The sequence below is a fragment of the Oreochromis aureus genome, linkage group 12 (assembly GCF_013358895.1).
Source record: "Oreochromis aureus strain Israel breed Guangdong linkage group 12, ZZ_aureus, whole genome shotgun sequence".
NCBI lineage: Eukaryota > Metazoa > Chordata > Actinopteri > Cichliformes > Cichlidae > Oreochromis > Oreochromis aureus.
The window spans coordinates 6,608,016-6,633,774 of record NC_052953.1 but is presented as its reverse complement, the minus strand read 5'-3'; the positions used below and the strand labels follow the sequence as shown (position 1 = coordinate 6,633,774).

General features: G+C 37.8%; 3 protein-coding genes across 6 annotated transcripts in view; 1 reads left to right on the top strand and 2 right to left on the bottom strand.

The window, feature by feature from the left end:
* prdm6 (PR domain containing 6) overlaps positions 1–25,759 on the top strand; it is a 139,664-nt gene that overhangs the window by 74,153 nt on the left and 39,752 nt on the right. For all 3 annotated transcript variants that reach the window (XM_039620370.1, XM_039620372.1, XM_039620371.1), the window contains exon 6: positions 20,902–21,026. In XM_039620370.1, coding sequence (XP_039476304.1) covers positions 20,902–21,026 — 125 coding nt within the window. The remainder of the gene's footprint in view (positions 1–20,901; positions 21,027–25,759) is intronic.
* On the bottom strand, positions 779–6,979 carry LOC120442963 (GTPase IMAP family member 8-like). 2 transcript variants are annotated; one of them, XM_039620367.1, is made up of 3 exons: positions 6,918–6,979; positions 5,898–5,959; positions 779–4,732 (listed from the first exon to the last, which is right to left on the bottom strand). In XM_039620367.1, the coding sequence occupies exons 2-3, from the start codon at positions 5,908–5,910 to the stop codon at positions 1,761–1,763; spliced, it is 2,985 nt and encodes a 994-aa protein (XP_039476301.1). In that variant the 5' UTR covers positions 5,911–5,959; positions 6,918–6,979; the 3' UTR covers positions 779–1,760. The 2 variants fall into 2 exon arrangements, with proteins under 2 accessions (XP_039476301.1, XP_039476300.1); XM_039620366.1 differs by lacking the exon at positions 6,918–6,979 and adding an exon at positions 6,814–6,838.
* On the bottom strand, positions 9,555–15,241 carry LOC120442964 (GTPase IMAP family member 8-like). Its single transcript, XM_039620368.1, has 4 exons — positions 15,076–15,241; positions 14,488–14,562; positions 13,794–13,844; positions 9,555–13,277 (listed from the first exon to the last, which is right to left on the bottom strand). The coding sequence occupies exons 3-4, from the start codon at positions 13,801–13,803 to the stop codon at positions 10,447–10,449; spliced, it is 2,841 nt and encodes a 946-aa protein (XP_039476302.1). The 5' UTR covers positions 13,804–13,844; positions 14,488–14,562; positions 15,076–15,241; the 3' UTR covers positions 9,555–10,446.

Here is a 25,759-nt window from a genome sequence, read left to right as displayed (position 1 = left end):
CAAATAATATTGTGAGTGATGTGAAGAATTCATTTGTCTCCCCCATCTGTATATTACTATTGTCCCACCTTGTTCACAAAAACATTACTGCTCTTTTATACCTCAAGATGTCACATCTCCAAACATGAGCAACACAGAGGTTGCTAAATGGGTGTGGCCAAAGAGAGTGAAAATGTCTGTATATTGTGTGCTTACGCTGATATGTTTATTTTTATTTGGTGAAGTCAGGCGACTTCCACTGAAAGTAAATTTCCCCACGGTATAAATCAAACTATCTATCTTTTTTGTTGTTGTTGCCTCAGAATTATATTCTCAACTTCTCTTTTATGCTTCGCTACCAAAACTGCAAAGTTGGTGATGTATCTCTGTCTGAATTCACTGAGCTCCTCTTCCTGTTTTCTGGCTTCCAGTTGATTTTTTCTCCTCTTCTCCTCCACTTCTTTTTTTTTTTCAGTTTTCTTGCAATATTCTCCATTCTTCTTCCTCCTGTTCTTTTCAGAGTCCATCTTCTTCTTTTCTTGTTGTGTTCATCCTCTGCTTTTTCCTGTCCAAAAGTTATCTCTGAGCTTTTTCTGCTGTGCTTGCTCCTCCAATCTCAGTTGCCTTTTTTTCCTTCCGCTCTTTTTGTTTTTTCTCCCAAGCCTCTCTCTTTTCAAGGGGCTGGATTTTCTCTTTGTGTGACATTCCTATTAATCCATTATTGACGAAATAATTTAATAAGTGAAAAACTAAAAAAAATATTTTTTTGCAAGATATTTCAATAAAAGGTCTTACAAACTATAAAAAGAAACATTTTTATTAAACTTTCTTAATTTGTTTCTACATATTAAGTTAGATTTCTTGATATAAATATCAGAATGACACTAAAACAGTTATTATTGAGACTGATGTTCAAAATGAGGCTTCATTTTATAACTCTGCTTGTCCATTGGTTATTTTAAGTGATGTAAAGAACAATACCTATAGTCTGTTTTCGATGTAAATTCAATTGCTAACATATTAAGTAGTCACTAAACAAAAGAAACCAGCTAAATCTAATTACTGTTATACTGAGTATGCAGTACAGTGTTAACCCCTAAATTGTCCACAAACCTTCCCTAAAAACAGAGAAGAGAATTGTACCAGTATGATATGATCAAAGTCTGGCTTTTACTTAAGTCATCCTTAACACAAGTGTTCCCAACATAAGCCTATTCCTTTCCCTGGAGACTGAAATGTACTGAAACAGTGACTGTGTTCACCTACAGCTCTATAGCTGTATAACTTTCTAGCAGCACAGGAGTGCTTTACCGTAAGCACAAAACATTTTGGAATAAAATACCAGAAAAAAAATTTCTTAGTAAAACCAGAAACAAACCCAACGACTTAATTATTGGTCAAAGCTAAAAGCGCAGTGCCTACATTATATCTTTTTACATGTTGCTCATCCTTGTGTGTTCCATAGTGAGTGGTTTTCTTTATATGCTTACAAAAGAAAACAAATATGTCAACAGCCATTTTTATCTCTACTGCAAACCATTTCTAGGCAATTAGGAAATCTATATTCATCATGAGGTTTTAATGTGGGACACTGACAATGACTATGTTTATATGTAGAAACTTAAATATAGAAACCTGTTTTCTTTTTCTTTTTTTTTCAAAGGAAATGGCCTCCATTAAACACTCATTGATGTGATAACTTCAAATGTTTGTCACATCCAAGTAAACATCACTAAAGGGTCATCATATCTTGAAACATATCAGCTTATCAATGTAAAAAGTCATAAGATGGAACAGCTTTTGTTTTCAGTGGCTATCCTCACGTGTTCCTGGATCCACTCATTTATTTCTTCCTCGTGAGCTTTCTGTAGTTCATCAACTTGCTTTGGCTCTGGAGTATACCGTTTGAGCTCGTTCATTTCTTCTTCTTGTCTCTTCTTCATTAGGTCAAAGTCCTTTTGATATGCCTTGTTCCTGCGCAGCTGTTGAATCATTAAGTCGTTGTTTTTTTGTTGCTTTAGTTTCATATTCTCAACTTCCCTTTCATGCTTTGCTACCACAACTGCAAAGTCAGTGGTGTATCTCTGTCTGAATTCATTGAACTCCTCTGCTTGTTTTCTGGCTTCCTCTTGATTTTTCCTCCTCATCTCGTCCACTTGCTTTTTTAAGTTTTGTTGCAATTCTCTCCATTCTTTTTCCTCCTGTTCTTTTCTGAGTTGATCCTCTTCTTTTCTTCTGCGTTCATGTTCTTCTTTTTCTTGCTCATATTCAGCTCTGAGTTTTTCCAGCCGTGCTTGCTCCTTCAGTCTCAGTTGTTCTTCTCGAAGTCGTTTTTTCTCCCACTCCTTTTGTTCTTTCTCCCAAGCCTCTATTTCTTTTCGTATTTCTTCGTTCCTTTGGTTTGCATATGTAGCTTCTTGTGGTTTGGATTTAATTTCTTTCTCTTTCTGTACCCACTGTTGTTGCTGGATTTCTTCCCTCCGTTTCCTCTCTTTTTCCTCTTCTGCTCTCTTTTCCTCCATCCTTTTCTTCTCCTCTTCCTCTTTCTTAATGAGTTCTTCCTTCTCTTGCAATGCTTTTTCTCTTGCAGCTCTTTCTTGTTCAATTTTTTGCTGCGCCTCTTGGAGTTTCTTTTCGTGTTCTTTCTCAAGGTCCTTCTTCTGTCTTTCTATCTCTTCTTCTTTCTTCTTCATAATCTTCTGCATTTCCTTCTGAATCGCTGCCTCTGCCTCTTTGAACATCTCTGAGGTGTAGTAACCACCACCATTTTTCCTCACCATTGACTCAATCTTGGTGAGCAGCTGACTGACTTGAGAGCGGTTACTGGGATCATTGTTATTGAACACATGGTATCGTCCTCGACATTCAGCTGTCAGTTTTTTTAGGAATCCTTCGCTGTCTTCTTCCATATAACTCTCAACTGTTTGATTTTTTAGGTCATCTCCTCTGGTGAATAAGATAATGATGAAGTTGGTTGAATTCTTGCCAAAAAAGTTTTTGATGAGCTCCACTGTTTGTTTTTCCTCCTCTGTAAAACGACCGACCTGCAGGACGAGTAAGAACACATGAGGTCCAGGAGCCAACATTGTCACGCATTTCATGAGTTCCTGTTTAACATCATCGTTGGACAGACTCGTGTCGAATAAACCAGGTGTGTCCACCACAACGACAGGGTGCCCATTAATCTCTGTTGTTTCTTTTTGGCAGAGCTTGGTTACTGATTTCATACTGGCTTTTGAGTGGAAGCAGTCTCTTCCCAAGATAGTGTTTGCAGTGGCACTTTTTCCACTTCCAGTCTTACCAATCAACACGATTCTGAGATGATTCTCAATTTCTTTTATTGGAATTTGTCTGTTTTTCTGAATTTTTTGAAAATGTTTCTTCTGCTTCAGTTCAGACATTACTTCAGGTTTCAATCCAGGCAGCTGAAACTTTTGGCGGGGTTTTGGAATCATTGTTATTTTGAAGCCTGTTGATGCCTCTTCTTTCATCTTTTCTACAGCATCCAATAACTGAGGGATCTGCTCTTGGTCATTGATGTTGAAGACAATGTATCGGCCAAAAAAGCTCTGAACAAGTTCTTGGATTTCTCTATTAGTTTTTACATACTTAACAACATCTGGGTGTGTAGGATCTGACTCCACAGTAAAAAGAATCATGGTGTAGTTGTCAATTTGGGATCTCAGTGTATCTTTGATAGTCTTCACCTCTTTCTTGTCTTCACTGGTTGGAGGATCCAGCGGTAGGACCAAGATGAAGGCATGGACACCCTCTGGATCACAGAGGGAAATACTCTTGAATGCTTCCTTCTTCGTGTCCTCCTGAGGTTTTCCATAGAGAGCAGGCAGCTCCACCAGTGAAACCAGACGACCACACACCTCAGCCTCATTTTTAACACACTCAAATGATTCGGATCCTACCTTTCTTTCTCCCAGGATGGCATTTGCAGCTGAGGTTTTGCCAACTCCAAATCTGCCAAACAGCACCAAATTCAAAGGTTTTAGTTTTGGACTTTGAGGTACTTTGATACTGGCCTGAGGGTTTTCATTCAGTTCTGGGTTTAAAGGAGAAATTAAACGTGGACTTTGCTGGTTTTCCTTATCAACTCGAGGTCTGTCATACAGTTCCAAATTCGAAGAATAGTTTTGACTGGGAATTTGAGGCTCTTCAGTCCCATGTCCAGATTCTTCTTGTGGTTCTTCTACTAGATCAGCAGTCTCTGTATAGTTCAAATGTCCTCCCCTGTTGTAAGCCACAATTTTTTCCATCTCTCCCATCAGTGTTTCACGATCTGAGTCAAGAAAGTCTTTTTTGTCAAAGTCCAGTGTGCAGTGCCTCTTTCTGCAGTTCTGGATAAACTGATTCATTGCTGAATTCTCTGCTTCACCCTTTTGTGTTGTGATGACCATGGAGTATTTAAAGGCATCACCACCAAACAAGCACAGGATGGACTTCAGAGTGCGTCTGTCATCCTCAGTGAAATCAGAAGGGTTGACTATGAGCAGGAGAACATTTGGTCCAGGGGGGCAACGGGCCACACACATCTTCATTTCAAGTTTCACTTTTTCCACAGGCAGACTGAAGAGGTCTGTGGTTTTTGCCACTGTTACAGGTATTTTTCTCCATTCTCCTTGGACTATAGATTTCTTCGTTAATGTTTGACGAATAGGATTCTTTTTCCCTGTGATGAAGTTGCTTAGTGCAGTCTTTTCATTATCATTCTTCCCAAATATGACAATCCTAAATTGAGATGCTGTAGAAAAACACAAAAAGTATATTAAATACCGTATCAATCCAATCTGCGTAGTTTCATAGTTGTCTTTTTATTTTATGTTTTTGTCTTGCATTGATCTAGTGAAGCTGTTTAATGGTAGGGGTCTTCCTGTCATACAAAAGTTTGCATTTGTTAAGTATGTATCTGCATTTGGTGTCACTTTATGGTTTTTGTTTCTTTAGTTAATTGCAGCTAGTTGTGAAAAATCCCAACATGACAAAAGCACAGTGAAAAGATGTTGGAAATATGTGTTTGCAGACATCTAAATAACAGCAATATCTGGTCTTTTCTGTACAGTAAACACAGCCCACGTGTCACCGTTACTAGCCTTAATAAATGTCACAGGTGGCTGATCAGATTTAACCCATGGATAACACTCCATAGATACATATTGCTCTGTGGGACAGTAAGGTTGCCACCACTCTACATTGTAATCATTACTTATTATTGATCTCTGACTCTCTTCCACAGCATGTGTGTCTTCCTCCACTCACCCCTACACGGTCATTGCAGATAACTGGTCATGGCAGGTGGCTGCCCCTCCCTGAGCCGGTTCTTTTGGTGGCTTCTTTGTATTATTAGGGAGTTTTTCCTTCCCACTGTCACCTAAGTGCTTGCTTATAGGGCATCATCTGCTTGTTTGGTTTCTGTCTTTACCTTACAATATAAGGCACTACTAGGAAATTGTTGTTATAATTTAGTGCTATATAAATAAAACAGAATTGAAAATGTCAGAGGGTTCTGGTGAAAGAAACAAGGATCATTAGAAAAAAAAAGAGCAGCTAAACAAAATGCGCACACACACACACACACACACACACACACACACACACACACACACACACACACACACACACACACACACACAGTAATGTGTGTTGTGGTGGTCCAAAAATACCTGTAAGCTCACATTCTCGGTGAATGACTTTACAGTGCACTACTTGGTGGTACTTGGATAATGTGTGGAATGAAAGATGTCAAAGTCTTTCAACTCTTTTGGGAAGTCTCTGTGAAGTGTTTAATACATATTCAAACTCATGGATCTTTTACTTAAAGATCTTTAAGTTGCTTTGCTTGTATTTAATTTCTCAAATAGCAACAACCCTGAATGAAGGGATATTTTTTGGCCATCTGCTGAACTCACCACGTGCTGCCATGTTTTCGCCTTTTTGCCCTGGAAATTTCAGCTGGACAAAATGTTGGAATCTGTTGAAGTTAAATAAAAGCAACAAAAAGGGATTAACAATGAACTCGTCGGGAAAGTTGCATCCATTTTAAACATTTGTTGATTGTATATAATACCAACAAATTTCATTACTGTTAGTAAACTGTACTATTATGAACAAATTATTCATCACAATCAATATATCATAATGTTTTTTAAAGCAGTAACTATGTTTAACTTCATTATTGCCACACTTTTTGGGTCACATACATTCAGTACTTATAGAACCAATAGTTCATCCCTTAAGTATGTTAACCGTTTGGTGATCTGGTTAGGTAACTCTACCCTACTGCTTTATTTTGGAGAATGAAGCAGTAGGGTAGAGTTTTTAGCAGGAGCAGTCATCAGATACAATCTTATGAAACAGGAGTGCCGACCAATGGTATTTATGGGAGTGTTTTCTACAATGAGCTTTTCAGAACTGTGAACTAAAGACATTAATTTGATTAGAGTTTGAAATAGAGGTCCTTCTGTATCTGCTCACTGACATATTAGACTCATTTAACAGGGTGTGTCTGAGGTATCTCTCCTTTTGTTCGGTGGGATGGGGCAGTTTTTTTCTTTCTGTTTAAATCACCTGACTTTGTCACACAACAAGAACATAACAGGTGTATTAATAATGTAAAATGTATTCTTAGGTATTACATAAAATGTTCTGGCATAAAACTATATTTCTGTAGTATCTTGGCAAATATGGGAGTTAAGCATTAGTACATGTATATGATGAATACAGTTCAATGAATAATCTCTGACTTAAATGGCTTCATCATAAATAACCTAAATATCTGAATTACATTTTGAGAATTCACTCCAATGTTGAATTACATTGACATACTTAAACATGCTGCACTGAAACTGTTCTAAGGATAGCCGTTTAAACTCTACGTACGTCCATGTATTTTAAATTTTTGGTAAATATACTTCAATGTAAGTACTCACCAGATGACTTCCTCATGGTGTCCAAGCTCATAAATGAAGGTAGCAGCCTAAAAGGAAAGCAGCTCATGTACTTCACTGAGGCAGGGCTTATGTTATTACGACAGACAGATGACTTAACCTGTGACAATAACTGACAATTGTGGTACGTCAAGGAAACAGCTACAGTTTTTCCTGGAAGAGAGAAGAAATTTTGGCACACATGTCTGACGGTAAAAGTGAGCCTCACACTCATTCTAATGAGAAGATATTGAATATTTTTTAGCACAACATAGCCAGAAAAGTTGTTTTTTTGTTTTTTTAAATATATTTATTTGTAGTCTGTGCACATTACATTTGCAAATGACATACACAATTTATGAGAACTTAACTGGTAGATAAGTTTGCCCATAAACATGCTAAATATGAATGAAAGAAAGATGTTTTAGTTTAATTGTAACAAGAATCTGTTACACTTACATGTGCTCCTATAATAGTATTTTGAAATTTATTTTAATAATAACTAGACTGACGCCAGGAATAACTTTTGTTTTTTAAATAACTGATTAAAAAAATGTTCAAATACACATTTAGGAAGAAGTGGTAACAAATGTGCCTCTGTGTTTTCATGTATTTCTATGACTATGGCTTTACTTGTTCTCTCGCCAGTTATTTTTTCAAATTCTTCCTTTGCCACATGAATACACAAATGATATGAATAATGAATAATGAATACACAAATAACCCAGGCTGTTGTTTCAAATACCTTTTTATTATAAAGTAAATAAATAAAAAACACAACCATAAGGCAAATGTTAGGGGCTCTAAACAAACAAACTGTGGCAGTAAAAACGAGTATAACCTGTCCACAGGAGGTTGTTCGTAACTTTAGCTCACGTGGAATGAGGATGAAATGTTGGGATTAAATCTCAAACATGCAAACAGTCAAGATATGTTCCTGCTGTTGTGAAACTAACTCTAAAAGCACAGCTTCAAATGGGCAAAAGTTTACTGAGACTGAAACTGAGACTTCATACACCATTATTAATTACAAGTAACCTAAACAGACCACCATACATAATTAACTATACTAATCCCATGTATGCACTCATATTGTACCAGTTTTTTTAAGTCTACTTCAGCTAAAAGGGTTTTAAAGGTTTACCCCTACCCACTGACCCAAGGTATTATTATTAATATTATTATCATTATCCACTAAAGGATGTATAGCAAAATGTCTTTCAAACACAGACTCATCTCCTGGTTGTTACTGCCAATGATTTGTAGGTTTCTGCAGCATGTCGTTAGTTGTCTGACTTGTTCTCAGCATTTCCCATTGGCTTGCAGAAACTTTGCAGCAAAGCAAAAGTTTTAAAAATATGTAAAATATGCATGTTCATGTGATATTTCCAGTTTGTTAGTGACGTTTGTAGTGTGATTTGTTGTCTTTCGATTTTGACTCAACCAGTAAAGCTATGTGGTTCCCTGAAGAAGAAAAACAAACTTTGGCAGCACCCAGCCTGTTCCTCTCTCTCTCTCTCTGCAGTAATGACACCTAAAACGCGAAACAACTTGCCCAACTATGTAATCGCCTAACGCATCAAAGAAATGAACTTTGAATCTCACAGCGTTCAGCTTTATCAGAAAGGAAAGAAGTGTTAGAATGTAACAGTACTTTTTTTCTGCTTTTAGTCTACTACAGTTAGTTATTATTTATGCATATTCATCCATTAAACTGGACTCTCCTGTTTATTTCTTTTAGGATTCATTTGAAAATGCTTTTACTTGCTTTTAAAGCCCTCCATGGCCCAGGCCAGTCTTATCTCTCTGAGCTGCTAGAGCCTTATATGCCGACCCGCTTGCTCAGGTCAGCTGATCAGCTGTTCCTGAATGTATCCAGGACTGAGGGTAAACATAGAGGAGATCGTGCTTTCGCTGTAGCAGCTCCAAAACTGTGGAAAGATCTGCCTTTAGAGTTTAGACAGGCTTCTTCTCTACCTGCCTGAAAACCCGTCTCTTCACCCTGGCCTTTGACACCATGTGAGATGTTGGTTTTAGTTTTAGTTGTTCTAGTTGATTCCATGCAGGTTTATCTTGTTTTTAAATATAGGGCCGTTTTAATTTTTATGTATTATGTGTTTTATTTTTTACTGTTTTGTTTCATTCTATTGTTCTTAATTTATTTACTGTACAGCACTTTGGTCCTTTTGGCACTTAGACTTCAGTTTGATTCCATTCACATCATTTATAGTACAAGTCAATGCAAACTAAAGAATAAGTGGTCCTACAGGTCGGTCACCTTTTATTAATATATTTCACCTCTGTGAAGATTGTTTTTTCTTAATCAGTCAAGCACGGTGGCACGGTGGTTAGCACTGTTTGCGTGGGTTCCCTCCGGGTACTCCGGCTTCCTCCCACCATCCAAAGACATGCAGCTTGTGGGGATAGGTTAATTGGATAATCGAAATTGTCACTAGGTGTGAATGTGCGAGTGAATGTGAGTGCGCATGGTTGTCTGTCCCTGTGTGTTAGCCCTGCGACAGACTGGCGACTTGTCCAGGGTGTACCCCGCCTCTCGCCCTATGACAGCTGGGATAGGCTCCAGCGCCCCCCGCGACCCTGAAAAGGATAAGCGGAAGTGAATGGATGGATGGATGGATGGATGGACAGTCAAGCTTTATTTGTATACCATCTTCTATTGAGATTTAAAGTGAAGATTTACATATGATGAAAAATAAGCTGATGATAACAGAAAACAAAACAAGGAACCAAAACATTTATAAAAAGTGTGCCAAAAAGAAGAACTTAGTGCAATAACACACTGATATAAAATTACAGCAATATCTCAATGAATACGCAGTTTGTATGTTTACATTCAACAGAGCTGACACACATACATATACGTAGTGTGTTCTCTCCTCGTCCTAGCTGTCCTTTGGTGCAAAGCTCAACAAGGGCAATCTGCTAGAAACACCAGCTAAAAAGTAAAGTCAATAATCACAAGGTTTTCTGTGCAGCACCATTACTTAGTTATTTTTGCCTCTTTGTGACCAATTTAACGAAGTGACAGGTAGCAATTTCCAGCTGATTGGCACTGCAGTGTAAGGCATGCCTTCTTACCCAATGTGGTGATTAATAAGATGAATATAAGAGAAAATATAGGAAAATAAGAACAATATTTTTCAAAAATGTTTTTGTAGTCTCTGCCTATTTGTGTAGATAAATTTATCACTGGAATCACAATTTTAAAAAAAATAGACTCACGGTAAAATAAAAATAAATGTGCTTTGCCAACAATTCTACATCAGTCTTCCTTTTGCAATTGTCTTAACAAATAATAATATGTATATATTAACAGTATGGTGAGTAAATGTTTTTTTAAAAAAACTTAATTTGACCTGTGTGAAATGGCAAAAAAATGCAAAAGTGTCTAAAAAGTGAAATATCCAACCTTGCTTTCGCAGCTACTCTCACCTTTATGTGCAAAACCCATTAGCTATTGCAATCACATCTGAACACTAAAAAACTGAACAACACTGAAACACATAACTTCTCATAAAATGCTACAAGCGCTATTTTGTGTGGCTTTCTTCACATGTTCCTGAATCCACTCATTAATCTCCTCTTGATGCGCTTTCTTCAGGTCATCTATTTGCTTGTTTAGTTGCTCTTTACTGTCAAAGCAGCTTGATAATTTTAGGTTAGTCATTTGAATTTGTTGTCTTTTCTGCATCTTGTCGAAGTCTTTGTCATAGGCCTTTTTTCTCCTGAGCTGCCTTATCATGAAGTCAGTTTGGTTTTGTTGACTCTGCCTCAAATCTTCTGTTTCATTTCTATTTTTTTCCATCTCAGCTGATATATCCTGGTTAAATCTCTGTCTGAATTCATTGCATTCTTCAGCTTGTTTTCTGGCCTCCTCTTCATGTTTCCTCATCATTTCTTCCAGTTCCTTCCTATAGTTTTCTTCCAGTTGTCTTTCCTCTTGTTTTCTTCCGATTTGTTCCTCTTGTTTTCTTTCGATTTCATATCTCTCTAGTTCCTGCATAGATTCCTCTCTAAGCTTTTTAAGTTGTCTCTGCTCCTCCCAAAGTCTCTCTTCCTCCTCAAAAAATTGTTTGTCCCACCATGCCCTTCTTTCCTCTTCCCAAGCCTTTCTTTCTTTTCTTATTATTTGTCTGTTCTGTAATAAAATCCCATCAGGAATCGCTCGTCTTTGTATTTCTTTCTGCAGAGCTTCATCTTCTTTATCCCACTTGTAAATTTGGTTTTCCTCCTCCAATTTTATAGCAGTCTCTTCTTCTTCTCTCTTTTTTCTTTCTCTATTCATATTTTCCTGCTGTTTCTTAATGTGACCCTCCATTTCTTTGGCTGCCTGGGCTTGGTTTGCTTTTATTTCTTCTTCAAATTTGGCTGTTAGCTGTGCTAATTTGTTCCTCTTCACTTGTATTTCCTCCTCATATTTTCTTTTAAGATCCCTCTTTTCACTCTCTATCTTTCTTGCTTTGTCTTTCATGATCTTCTGCATTTCCATCTGTATTGCTGCCTCTGCTTCTTGAAACATTTCTGAGGTGTAGTAGCCACCACCATTCTTCCTCACCATCAATTCAATTTTGGTCAGAAGCTGACTGACTTGAGAACGATTGTTCTGATCATTGTTATTGAAGACATGGTATCGCCCTCCACAATCAGCTGACAGTTTGTTTAGGAATCCTTCGCTGTCTTCTTTTATATAACTCTCAAATGTTTGACCTCGAAGATCATCTCCTCTGGTGAATATGACAATAATGAAATCCTTTGTCTTCTCACCAAAAAAGTTTTGAATGAGCTCCACAGTATCTTTTTCTTCCTTTGTAAAGCGACCAATCTGCACCACCAGTAAGAACACATGAGGTCCAGGAGCCAGTAAGCTGATACATTTAACAAGCTCTTGTTCAACTTCTGTATTGGACAAAACCGTGTCAAACAAGCCGGGCGTGTCAACCACCACGACAGGGCGCCCATCAATCACTCCTGTTTCTTTCTGACAAACACCTGTCACAGACTTCAGACAGACTTTTGAATAAAAGCACCGTTTGCCCAGCATGGTGTTTCCAGTGGCACTCTTCCCAGAACCAGTTTTCCCAATCAGCACCATCCTGAGAGGCTCTCTGCTTTGCACCATCCTAATAGGTGGTGTCCAGCGATGTCTATAATTTTCTGGCTTTAAAAGGGATGCATGTCTTGAAACTGGTTTTAGTGGAGGTTTTGGAAACATATCTTTTGTGAAGCTTCTGCAACCGACAGTTCTCATTGTTTCCACAGTACGCAACAGATCAGCGACTTGATGCTTGTCTTGGATGTCAAAAACGATGTGTTGCTTACCGCAGCGCCTATAGAGCTCTTGGATGTCTTTGTCGTCCTTTAGAATCTTCTCCACTGCTGAAGAGTGGTCAAGATTTGGATTTTCAACAATAAAAAGCAAGACAGTGAACTTATCGATCACACTCTTGAAAGTATTCTTGATGGCTTCCAGTTCTTTCTTGTCTTCATCAGTAGGACGGTCCAGTGGGAGGGCCAGCATGAAGGCGTGGACACCCTCAGGTTCACAGAGGAAGACACACTTGTACGATTCCCTCATCGCCAACTCTTTAGGTTTTCCATGCAAAGTAGGCAGCTCCAGCACGGAAACACGACGTCCACAAACCTCTGCCTGGTGTCTGATAAACTCTGATGAACCATTAGATGGAATACATTTTTTTTGTCCCAGGATGGCATTAACAGCTGAAGTTTTCAAGCTTTCATTTCTCCCACACAGAATCAGGTTTAGAGGGGATTTTGTAGTTATAGGCACCACAATGGGATCAGTGTCTTCAGTAAAAGTTAAATATCCCCTGTTATCACTTACTATTTTCTCCATTTGTTTCATCAGTTCTTGAACATCGTGTTCAAGAAAATACTTTTCATCAAGCCTGATTTTGTGCTGTCTTTGTCTGCAGTCTTGGACGAGTTGGTTCACTGAGGAATTCCCTCGAATGTCATTACGTGTTGTGATGACCAATGAGTGTTTAAAAGCATCTTGACCAAAGAAGCTCACAATGAACTTCATTTTTTGTCTATCGTCCTCGGTGAAATCCAAAGGATTCACTAGCAGCAGCAGAACATTTGGTCCAGGTTGGCAGTGTGCCACACACATTTTTATCTCATATCGCACTCTTTCTGCAGGCACAATGAAGATATTTGATGTTTTCAACAAAGTGAATGGAGTTCTCCCCCACTCTCCTTTAATTTCAGTAAACTGCTTGTTTGTCTTTTGATAAGGACAGTGATATCTTTCACTGATGAAAGTGCTCAGCGTTGTCGTATCATCATTGTTTTTTCCAAGAATCACAATTCTGAGTTCAGATACTGTAAAAGACAAAAACAGAGGACAAAAAGACAAAACAAAGGCATTACATATTGCTGCAATTTTATAACAAGAAATTATCAGCCCTTCTCTATTAATATCAACATTAGAACAGAATTGATATTATCCCAGAAAAAGTAATGCTTTGTGAGCTGCAGAATACACTACTGTAGATCATTTGTCTGCTCTTTATTCAATTTAATTTGATTTTAATGATTAGGCACCAAATCAAAACAGCTGTCTCGTCAAGGTACTTCATATTATAAGCTTATAATAATACAGAGAAAAGCCCAAGAATGAAATGAACCTCTTGTCATTTTCTATAGTAACACAGGCCACGGTTACAGGTGTACATTTTTTTCTCTCCAACTCGCAGGTGTGTGTGTGTGTGTGTGTGTGTGTGTGTGTGTGTGTGTGTGTGTGTGTGTGTGTGTGTGTGTGTGTGTGTGTGTGAGGTGCCTTCATTCTTCTTTATGTGACCTATATTCTTCTTGCACACAAACATCATCTGGACCTACCAGCTGCCATCTTGTGCAAACAAAACTCCACCACACAGTTGAGTTCAGTGTCTGTTAAATTTGAAAAAATTAAATACAATTATGAAGAGTTCAGTTCAAATTAAAAGCAAAATTGATTCATTGTTTGATTACTGCAAGCTAAAATATAGCTAAAATATTTTTCTACTAGAAGCTCAGATGTTGAGAAATAAATGTGTTAGTATAAGGAGAAGAATTTGTTTCTCAAAAAAATCATAAACCGTTTCATAAACAAATGTATTTAAGGATAAGATGTTCACACATTTGACCATTCAAGATTCTTATGTGTGACAGTTGGAGGTTGGTGAATGTATAGAATTTAAACATAGATGTCGCCAAATATAGAATGGCATTACTCACCTGAGCAGTAAAGAAAAAAAACATATACAGTTTTATGTGGAATAGTGAATAATAGTAGCCAAAGTACCATGCACCAAACCATACTATAAAATACAATAAACATATAACTTAAACACATACATGAAATAATTCAAAATCATTACACTCAACAAGTGCATGAGTATCAACATTTTTAGTTTGTTTCTGCAAACTTTAACTTGACAGAAACTGTGATAACAAACAAATATTTAATTTATAATTCAGACAAAAATTCCAAATTACAGCTTTCGTGCTGAAGGCTGACTTTGCTTCACAAGTAAAAATCAGCTGCACTTACCTGAGGCTGTGGAATATTTTACTGGAAAGTCATTCTGTCATATTTTTGTTTGAAGTCACCGTCATGTCGGTTTGTCTGTTTTTAAGGAAACCAGCATGAACATAGTATAACTTGAATCAATATAATGAAAAAAGAAACAACTTTTCTCTATTAGAATTTTACTAAAGTTTCATGTTTGATAATGCTAAATTTGCAAATGTATTCAAAAATGTACAAATATGCGTTACATTTTTAAATAGTGCTTAAAGGTCTTACTAACCTATGAACTAACCCCTCTGCAGAAATACAATTTAGACAGAAATACAAACTGGATTTAAAACTGTGTTTTACAGAGTTTTGTACATTTTTATTTGGAAAATAATCATTACTTCTAAACATACTAACAAAGACATCCCCATGGACCCATGTAAATTATGGTTTTTTTGTCTTTAAATATACAGCAGGTATTTATTAGACCACACTTAAGTGCTTTACCACACACTTTCTTTCCAGTTGTCTGAAAGTTACGGATGACTAAACAAGATTTAGATTGCAGATATACACAAACAATATGCATTTAAACACACAGATATTCTGTTTTATACTTACCAGATACCAGATAGGAGAGCTGCTTCAAAATAGAATAATGTCAGGGAAGAGTTTGTGTGAGAGCTAAACGGCAGGATACGTGCACTGACAAAGGCCTGCCAAATTCCAAAAAGTATGAAATGTTTTCGTTGTTCAGCCTGACAACAGAAACCTGACACTCTGCCAGGGTTCCCATCAGCCACTCAGTTTCAACTATGTTTACAGTAATACATCCTTATATGTAATACTTTAGTGACACAGTATTATGAAGAGCCTTGGGTCACGTGACTAAAACATCTTCCTGATAGATTCAAAAGTCTAATGCTAACGTGCAATTATGGTAACAGCTGCCAGCTGTGACGGTGAACTGATAAAACATGTAGTGAGAGTTGTTAACTTAACATGTCTACTGCATGTTATAAGAAAGTATTGCCATTGAGCAGAAATCATGCAAAGACACTTATCTGGACATCTGTTTTAAAGCATTATCTAAAATAACTAACTCGATTTTGGTCACAACAACCTAAACACTTCGTGTGCAGAATTACCAGTCAAATCTAATTTCTACTGGATGTTATACTTCTGTCACAACTGTTGCGCTTCCAGAAAACTCATGAGCACCATGCCTGTCTCTTAAAATGTCTCTGTTCATAGTAATATCTTGGGTTTAGCTAGAGAAAAAATATACTGAAGTGGAACTCCAACTTTAGGACCCTCCCATTAAAAACACAGCAGAGTCTAAAATTACCTAATGGGCTTGCATAGTGCAGGGCTGGAAAAACTGGTAATAGTGATCCAAGCTAAGACACATCCACATTATCGAACTACACATTTAATTACCTCTAATTAAAAAAAAGAAGGTGCGTCAGGACATGAGTTCAAATACCTGTAGATTTCCTGTAGATGTTTGCAAGTGATCCTCTTCTAAGAAAAACAAGCTTTATTTGAAAAGACTAAAGAGGCAGCAGAGCAGGATTCCTGCTTCCATGTTCGTGCTTGAGACTCTCGAGTTGCAAGTCAGTCTTTGACCCTTTAGATTCAGACGAAAGTAATGACTTTATGACATTTTGTCGGCTTGCATGGATTTAACACATTCAACCAAATGTAGACACATTCTCACTTCTTGTGAGGTGTTGGAGTTGTGTGATTTATAATCTTGAACCACGCACATGGACTGGCATGTGTTATTATTGGAAACCTGATTATAAAGCTTTCTATGAAAACAGACAACAGGAGAAGATCAGACGGTCGACGATGCTGCCCCACTGATCTGCCAGACGAATCGTTTTGAACTCCGTCGGCTGCTGTAAGGCAGCAGGGGTTTTTATTTTTCATACCGCAGCCTGTTGGGCGTGTTTGATTTATAACACAGCCACACCTGAAAGTAGTGGCGTGTGTTCAATACGCATGTGTTCAGTACATACATTTGTTTTAATGCATACAAGCTTCTGCATTTTTGTGCACCCCTCTTTCTCCTTTTTTTCCTGGGAGGTCATTGGGTATGTTTGATTTATAACCCGGTCCCTCCTAGCTGTGTTTTCACATGGATCCAAAAACACCTTACTCCTCTCACTGTGTGGAAAGAATTAATAAAACACACACACATTCTTAAACGCAGATCTTCAGCAGACTCTGTTGGACTTGTCTGGCTTCATTAACTCCTCTCTGACATTATAACACATTACAAGAGGGAAATGCCTCATTCCTGTTATCATAGTCATGAACATTTACATAAGCAGAACTTTTAGTACTCACTTAACCTGGAAGGTCCATTTCAGTCCCTCAGTGTCAGTTGATAATAGCAATTATCTGCAATAGTTTGTCAGGAATGTAGACAATGGGAAAGGGGTTGCAATATAAATGGAGTGCTGATCAACATCTGATTAACAGTCGCACTGTGTGTGCACTGTTAATAAACTGAAGTGAATTGAATTAGTGTACAGTGGTCCCTCGCTATAACACGGTTCGCGGCCTCGCTGTTTCGCAGATTTTTTTGTGTGCAATTTTGCATGCTTCTTTTTTTTCTTAACAGCGCATTGTGTTCTGCATCCTTATTGGCTGTAGACCATTGTCAGTCAATCTCATGCCGTGGTCCTGTACAGTACAGAATGCGTTCAGCTTGTAAAATTGACATAAATCTTCGATCGCTAGCAGTCTGACTCTGAAGTGCTGAACTGTATGCTTGTACGTTTTCTTCCCAACAAACACAACAATGTCAATGAAACGTTTTGCACCGCCAAAGGGAACCGCGGGTGCCTTTGGTTTCATCCTATAATACTGGACTTATTTTTCTACAAAGCTTTGAACTTTGAGGGTGTTTAAACAAGAGAGAAGTGTGAAAATGTTCATGCCTGTCTGAGAAAAGGTGTTTTACAGCCTTAAAACACCTATAATAATTTTTTTTTTAAAAGAGTTGGCTACTTTTCACCTATTGCGGGTTATTTTTAGAACATAACTCCTGCGATAAACGAGGGAACACTGTAGCCCTGTAAAAATCTTTCCAAGCGCACATCTTGCCACTTGATAGGCATCTTTGAAATGCTTACTGGGTGATTAGTTTGTAAATGAGATTGAGGGAATTTTCAAATTATTGTTAATATTAGTAGTGATAGTAGTGTCTTTGGGGGGACAGAGCCAGGGTCATTACAAACTACTACTACAAAAAAAAGTATTGCTATGCTGAGTGTTATCATGCACTCAGATTGTGCAACTTTTGTAGGAATGCATGGTGATCATGAGAGCTCTAGATGTTATTGTTGCCGTCAGTGTGTTTCAGTATCTTATGTAGTAAAAATCATATAGATCTTTTCAGACAACATAAACTGATGAGTCTGAGAGGAAGACCAGAGATTTATGGTGCTTCTGTTTTCTGTTATTTTTCTCTCCCCTGATGTTAAGTGCAAATATAACTTATATTTCTGTATTTGTAAGTCCTCCTTTTAATTTGTTTGTCTCTTTGTTTGTTTTTTTTGCATTTTCTTCCATTTCCTCCCTTTTAATATATTAGTTTTATATGTCGTAACTAAGTTAAATAAGCATCATGTCACCGGCTGACTCCCACCTCCCTCTCCTGCCTGCCTGATTTTGCTTTGTGTCATCTTTAACTTTTTTTGTGTGTTTTTCTGCTTTATTTTTTGTCCTCCTTAAATTCTCCAACTCTCATTGTTTGTTCAACCCTTTCTTCCCCAGAGAGTCACTTGACCAGACAAAATAAAGTTGTCTAAATTCTGATTGTGAGTATCTTTCTATAGATACTTTCAGGGGAACTGATGTCTCCTTGAAGATACAAAATGAATCAATACATTATTAGTATTGAGTCTTTCTTGGATGAGAAGGTTCAGTGTTGAGGTGTTTTTGATACATCAAGTCAAATTTTATTAATTGAACATTTCTTATACTGAGGAACTCAGTGCACTTAGAATGGAAATTTTTAAAAAAAGGAGTGATGGTTTGTATTAAATGTTATTTAATTTCACTTTAAGTGGTTGTCACAAGCTGTTTGCACAGACTAAGTTTTCTGGCTCAAAGGCACTTTGGCAAAAAATAACAAGGGAGTCGTGAGGGAGTTGAACCTGTGACCTCTGTTACAATCTGGTCTGTCTGACACTGTACGGCCCCGGTGGGAGAAAAACATGTGGGAAAGTGTTTTAAAATAGTCTGGGCCGGGTATGAAAATGTGGTTTTGAATGTGGACTTCGCTCATGTTGTTACAAAGATGTTTTTGGGTGGATGAGGTGTTTGTTTTAGCGGTGGTGTGACCCAGGAACCGACAGCCCACTGGCTGCATGTTTGAACAATATCGTGGTCATTAGTTGGTCTGAACAGAGTGAGAGACACCAGATATTTCCCATAAATCATTCCGATTTGGTCCGATGTGAAATTACGCTGTTATCAGATGGGAAGCTTTTCTAAAATCAGACCTGGAAAGAGTCACCAACCACCTCACACCATCTTGTTTCCAGGACTGATGTTTTTGTCCGAAGTAGGGTTTAAGGACAGCTTGTTCAACATTTTCATCAAAGTTGTTATCCACACATGCATATATCAGGCATGCGTTTATCTTCGACGTCTTTTCTTTATTGTTTTAGAGAGCTGTGGTGGTGCTTCACTTCTAGGTAAAGAGTAAAATTTCATGGCTGCTTGCAGGGAAAATTAGGTTATTTCCTTCCAGAAGTCCAGCGGTCTCTACCTATAAAAAAACATCTGTTTAAGATGTGCTTTACACTTAATGGCTGTGGCGGTCTCTGTAAGTTTTTATATATAAACCTCTGCAGTCTATATAGACCTCTCCTCAGGGTGGGTACATACAATGGCCTTCACTCTCCAGAGTCAGCACACAGTTAATGCTGGAGTCACACCAGTGCTTGAAGACTTCTGCACAACCAAAGTTATGCAAAGGTCTGCGACCACATCTTTAAAGATACTTTGGTGTGTCAAGGTGGTGATAAACCGTGATAAGACAGCGTCAGTCTGCTATCACGTTGTGACTGAATGTGGTCACGTCCAATCTGTTTGTGATGATATTGTGATTAACCGGGAAAAATGACAAACCTGTTGCTGTCCACACACAGAAATTTACACTGACTGATTACATTCGGATTCCAGCCACGTTTCAAGGCAGAAATCTAAACATTCCGCCATAAACATACTGATGTTGCTTTTGCAAGAAGTCATGGATTTAACTGCACCCTATGTTGAAACCTGTGTTCAGCAACCTATAGGACGTTGGAGGTCGCTTGAGTTGAGTCCCATATTGGAAAGAGACACACTGCAGATAAGCTGCGCTCTATGGTGCAGATGAACACGTATAGATTGAAAAAAATCTTTGCACTGATTGCTGGCAATGTTAAAATTATATTAATTTAAAAAAATCAGTGAATAAAAAGCCTGTAGAAACAATACTCAACTTGAGAAAAATGATGAGAAACCTCAAACTTGATTCGAAGTAAACAGCAATAGGCGAGTCTTTGTGGACTTTGTGTAATTGCAGACTATTCCAGAGGCTTTGGCAATAACAGAAAGCCTGCACGCCTTTAGTTTTTGTATGTGAGGTTGGGACAGAGAGGAGCTGTAGGGAGGATGACCTCAGTGACCTGATCTGTAACCTGTAGGGCGCCGATCCACAGGGGGATAGATTAACATTAATGCTTTTCACTTTTGTTCAGCGTTATTACTCTTAAAGTTTTTTGTTTGCTTGTTTGTTTTAACTGAACCACTGTTGACCTCAAAATTCTAATGCATATAAAGTGGATATCTGTGTTCATTTGCATATAGTTTGGTGTGTTTTTTGTGTGTGCATAACTTTAAAGTTTTTATAGTTTTAAAAATAACGGTTTAAAGCAGAAGTATTTGTTCAAAGGTAGTCTTTATTTTTTTAAATTGTAATTTTCTTGCAATGCTCAATTATATATATTTGAAACATCACACTTTATCCACAAATCAGTTCTCAGGTTTGCCAATGAATGAAGCTGTTTATATATCAAAACGGTTACATTTATCTATTTAGTGTTTATTTCTTAACTTCAATTCAGCTACAGAATATTTTGGTTTTCCTTAAGCTCTTCTCAGCTAAAAAAAACACCTTATTTTTTTTAGGACGAATGCCTGAATTATGTTTCAGCGGGAAATCTTCCTTTTAACACTACGCCATATCCATCCACTCCCTGCAACTCCCAAGAAATGTCACTACACGTTGGGATACATAAATAAATTGCACTAAATGTGTACCCAGTATTGTAATTTAAAAGTGTCAAGTCCTCACCAAATGTCCATACATGACCAGAGGGAGTGGTGAAGTTTACTTTTGATGCACTTTTCAAACTAAAAATTCTTGTGTCTGTATTTTAGATCCTGCATCTTCTACAGAGCATGTATGGATATCCCCAGAGGAACAGAGCTGCTGGTTTGGTACAACGACTCCTACACCTCGTTCTTCGGTATCCCGCTGCAGTGCATCGCCCAGGATGAAAACTGTGAGAAAATTCCCAAATAATCTAAGTTAACCTGTATAGTGTATGTATATGCACATATACGTATAGTGAGTTTGATAAACATTTTTTTTAAATAAGCCTTAAATTTAGGCAAACAAAACAAGAAGACATTTACTGAATGTGTTTTTCTGTCCAAACTTTGTTAGGTCACACCTTCCAAGTTTGTTGAAGTACCACATTATTTGCATAGTTAAGAAAATGTGTTTAAAGGTCATCTCTTTCCTAGGAGGCAATAGGTTCACCTTCTTCAGCTGCCCTATGTTAAACTGAAGCACTAAAAATGGACTCAGATGTAAATTTGACTGTGATATCTAAATGTCTGACACGTCCAACCATAAGCCAAACCTCTGCCCTGAAAACTAGCCTGCCTGCATTTAAAATCAGCTGTTTTCTTTGGCCATTCCTCAGCTTTTATTACTGACAGTATTTAAACTGGAGGAAATCTTTTGGCCTGCCACAAAAACAATGATACAAACGCATTTTCTTAAAAAAAAGAAAAGAAAGAAAGAAAGAAAAAAATGGGTTTTATTTGTCTGAAAAACCAAGCCAGCCAAAACAGCACTGGGGCAGGTCTTTTATTTGCTAAAATGTGGCCACACTGTGGGTTAGTGTTGACACACTTGCCTATTTTCCTGTCCTTAAGTCAAATGAAACTAAGGATGTTTTCCATCAAGACTTCTCATTGTTTTCTTCTTTGAAAACCCGCACGCTTCTAAAGCTCTCTCTACTCCAGAGCAGGTTAGGTTCAAGGATTAGAGGTCAGCTGTTCTTTTGTTGGCAACAGAAAATTAATTTTGTTTTATACGCATTAATATAGCCTACTAGCACCTACTCTTTACTTTTATTGACCTCATATCAAATTTGTCTTTATATTTAACCAGTAATGTCAAACTCTTGAATAGCACTAAATCTGCAGCTGAAAAGGTAACAACTGAAACAGCTGGGAGCAAGTCGTGTTTTGAGTTGTGATTTAAAAGCGCCTAGCAGGGCCAGGTTTACACTGTCTGTTATTTAGGCGCAATTTAGATTGTGTACTGGGGCATACTTTTTATTTGTGCTAAAAACATTGAATAAAGCATGGCACAGCTGTGGCACAGTAACCTTTATACGCAGCCTTCACCTTAGAAATAAATAGCAGCACTGAGCACTGAGCACGCACTAAATGAATTAGCTGTTTATTTTACCACTCTGTGCACTAAATTACTAGACTAACAGTTTTCTGCAGCATTATTTTACTGTTATAATGAGATTTTTTATATTCTTTACAGGTATTTATTACTATTTTACTTTATTGATGCATATAAGAAATCCTGGGTTACCTTAGCCAGTTGATAACCAACTTAGTGTAACCATTTATCTCTATTACCAGTGTTAGAGTTAGTGAATCCATATAACAGAAGGATACCCTGAGTAAGCTGAACTTGGTTCATAGTAAAGAGCCCAGCTCCAAGAAAGTCCAAAGTCCATCAGGGAACAAAATCCAAAAACAGACATGGAAGAACAAAGTTTATAAGCTTCAAAGAAAGCATGGGAAGGGAAGTAAAGTAAAACTAAAGAAAAGGTACAAGAGACAGAGTATCAAAATAAAACGGGAAATAACATAGCAGGGAAACAGAGAGACAAACACTTGACATCGATACAAGGAGACACTGGGGAGGCTAGACAAAATCTAGGCACAAAGAAACAGATATAAATAAATCTTAGCACCAACAAAAACCAGAATATAAAACTAACAAGAACTAAGACTAAGCACAAACATAGTGTGAATACTAAAGCAAGGATCCTGCAATCCTGAAAGCTATAAACTAAGCACCATAAACGACCAGCTCACGGTTATTTTCAACCAAATGCAGACATAAAAAACTCTGATCTTTTTAAAGATCAGTCACCAGTAACAGGTGGTTAGTGAGAAAAAGCTACCTGTTAAACACCATTAGTAGATCAGTCTAGAGACTGGTGCAGCACCAGAAACCTCTTTGTGATTGCTTTCATCATTAACAGATTTCTGCAGTTTCATTTAATAATGTGTGTATGTGTTAGTCCCCATAGGGAAATTACTCCTCTGCATTTAACATATTCACCTAGTAAAGCAGTGGGCAGCGCCCGGGGAGCAGCGTGTAGGGACGGTACCTTGCTCAGGGGTACCTCAGGGTAGCCATTTAGTGGAGTCGAACCCACGACCTTCTGATCATGGAGCAACCACTCTACTTACTGAGCTATTCATTAGGGCGGGGGCACTGACTGATCTGCACCCACGCAACAACTACCTCGAACCACTTGGCGAGTAGCAGTGAAACTGAGAAAAGTGGAAGAGTGATCTCCCAAAATGGAGGGCGTTTACCTTCAGAGTAAAGGTTGCACCTTTTGAAACATATTGGTTGCAGTTACAGCTTCTGTGTGGATGGTGAAAGATTTCACCAGTGACTGCCAGCAAACATTTGCCAGCCATTAAGGATACACACATTTTTCCCTGACAGTGACGATCACCGAGACTCAACCATAAGGGTGTTTTCACACCTAGAGTTAATTTACTCTGGTTCAAATCAGTTGATGAGTTTGTAAACTTGTAGCTTGTAGCAAACCAAAATGTGTCACTGCAAACCACGTGAGAATTTTCAGTCCACTCATTGGCTAGATGTGTTTTGGGATGGGAGCAACATAAGTAAATAGAGGAAGAAGGCGCTGTGTGAGAAAATTGAGCGTTTATGTTAATGTCACGGCTAGTTGTTAGCCCATACAGATCTTTGCACATCCATTATACCGTCCCTCATTGAGAATACAAAGATCACGTGCCTATGAGATGTTTTTGAGCTCAAACTTGTAACGTACACCCGATAGTTGGTTTGGCATTCACAGCATAAACCAACCACTCTGGAGTTTCTTTGGAACTGTACCAAGACTGTCCATTTTGTATTGAACTCTGACCTTGCAGTGCTTGCAGTTGAGGTTTCACACCATATCATTCAAAACGAATATATATATATATATTTTAATGTTCTTGTTGTCCAAATCTTGTCTTTTTAGCAGCAGCAGAACACTGTTTTATCAAAAGTTCACCTCTCCCCATTGAGATAAGAAAACACTGTGAGGAATTTTTGCACAAAAACAACAGCAACTGCATTCTTTTGCTATACTGGAAACCAGACTTTAGTATGAATGAAAAATGAGAACCAGGACCAGTTGAGAACCTGTTCCACATAGTCCACTCTTTCGTAATTGTCTGTCTCCAAGCTTATCGATGTCTTTTATCAGTGTAGGCGTGTTTCCCTGAACGCTGAACATTGCAAAACAATGATGTTAAACCAAAGGAGCTGTTGCACACCTTTTCAGGATTTTTTTTTGTTTTGTTTTTTTTTGTTAGAACTGTGAAAAATCCCCTCTCCCTCACAGTGTTATGAAGAAATCCTTACCATCCATTTTTATAGGTTTTATTCACGCAAAGCAGAGATGCACGTATTAATATTATCGCCATATTATCAGGAAAAAGCATAAATATTGTTACAGTATTGGGTTTTTGTCATCGTTTCAGTATCTTTGGAACATTCCCCCTAGGCACTTTAGTATTTAGCTTTAACCTTGTGTCTTTGATAACTCTTTCCTTTTTTCTTACTATTTGTTTGTCTTAGTTTCCTTGTCTCTTTTATTTTCACTTCCTGTTTTATTTTGGTAATGGCCTTTCCGTGTTTTCTTCTCTTTGCTTTAGTTCCCGTCACTACATACGTGTTTGTTTTGGCCTGTGATCATTAGTTTTGTTTGTTACACCTGCCTCTTATGTAGACACTTGTGTCAATCCCTTTGAACTCATTGGAACGGATGTTTATCAAGAAGGTAACAATGACTCAGATCCTTTACTGTATGCAAGAGTCATGCTTACTGGTATGTAGTTAGTCCACAAATGCCCATTGTGGGCCAGGAAAAACCCTGCTGAATCATATTCAAGCCTCGTTTCTGTTCCTACAGATCTACTTTTCCCCCAAATGCACAAAACTACTCAGGAATCAATATGAGAATTGACCAAAATGTAAAATCGACAATTATACTAAAGTCAACAAAAACTTCAACACCCATCCCTATTTTAGAGGTGCTTTTTTGGGCAAATACTAGCCAGTTATTTCATGCATTTTACTAAAATACTTAAAAGGTTTCATGTTTGAGTTTTGATTAAATTAGGTGAAATTAAAAATAATGCAAAGGCAGCTTAGGATGTTGTAAACACAAGTAATACAACTGTGTGCGTTTGCAGTTTGCTGCCACAGTCCCGCCATGATGAACGATGGCATGTAAAAGACTTGTTCCATCTGTAAAACCAGTTTGTGGCCAAACGTCTCTAATTTGCAATCAACAGCACGATCTCATTTCACTGCGACTCTGTGAAAGACGAGCCTCTAATTCAATTCAATTCAATTTAGATTCCACAGATTAAAAATCTTTTTTCATGTTTGGTTTTTTGGGGGTTTTTTTGGTCAAAGATTGTTTTTATCCCCCTGCAGGGGCATGCTCTGTCAAATCCACAGGAGAAAAAAAATGTTTAAATGGAACCGATATAAACAGGCTGACTGAGCAGAAAACTGGAGGAGATGTAAACAAAAACAAATTAGTGACAGAGAAAAAGAGAGGATGGATAGAGAAGAGACGGAGGGGGGAGAAAGGAAAGAAGGGGAGAAAGAAAGAAACTAAAGACAGAAGACTGGTGAGAGGAGGGACAGAGACAAATA

Excerpts from the sequence above, each read along its gene's own strand:
- LOC120442963 (XM_039620366.1), bottom strand. Across the intron at positions 4,733-5,897 it reads CGAAAACATGGCAGCACGTG|CATCTCAATTTAGGATTGTC; the intron begins GTGAGTTCAGCA and ends GTTTTTCTACAG.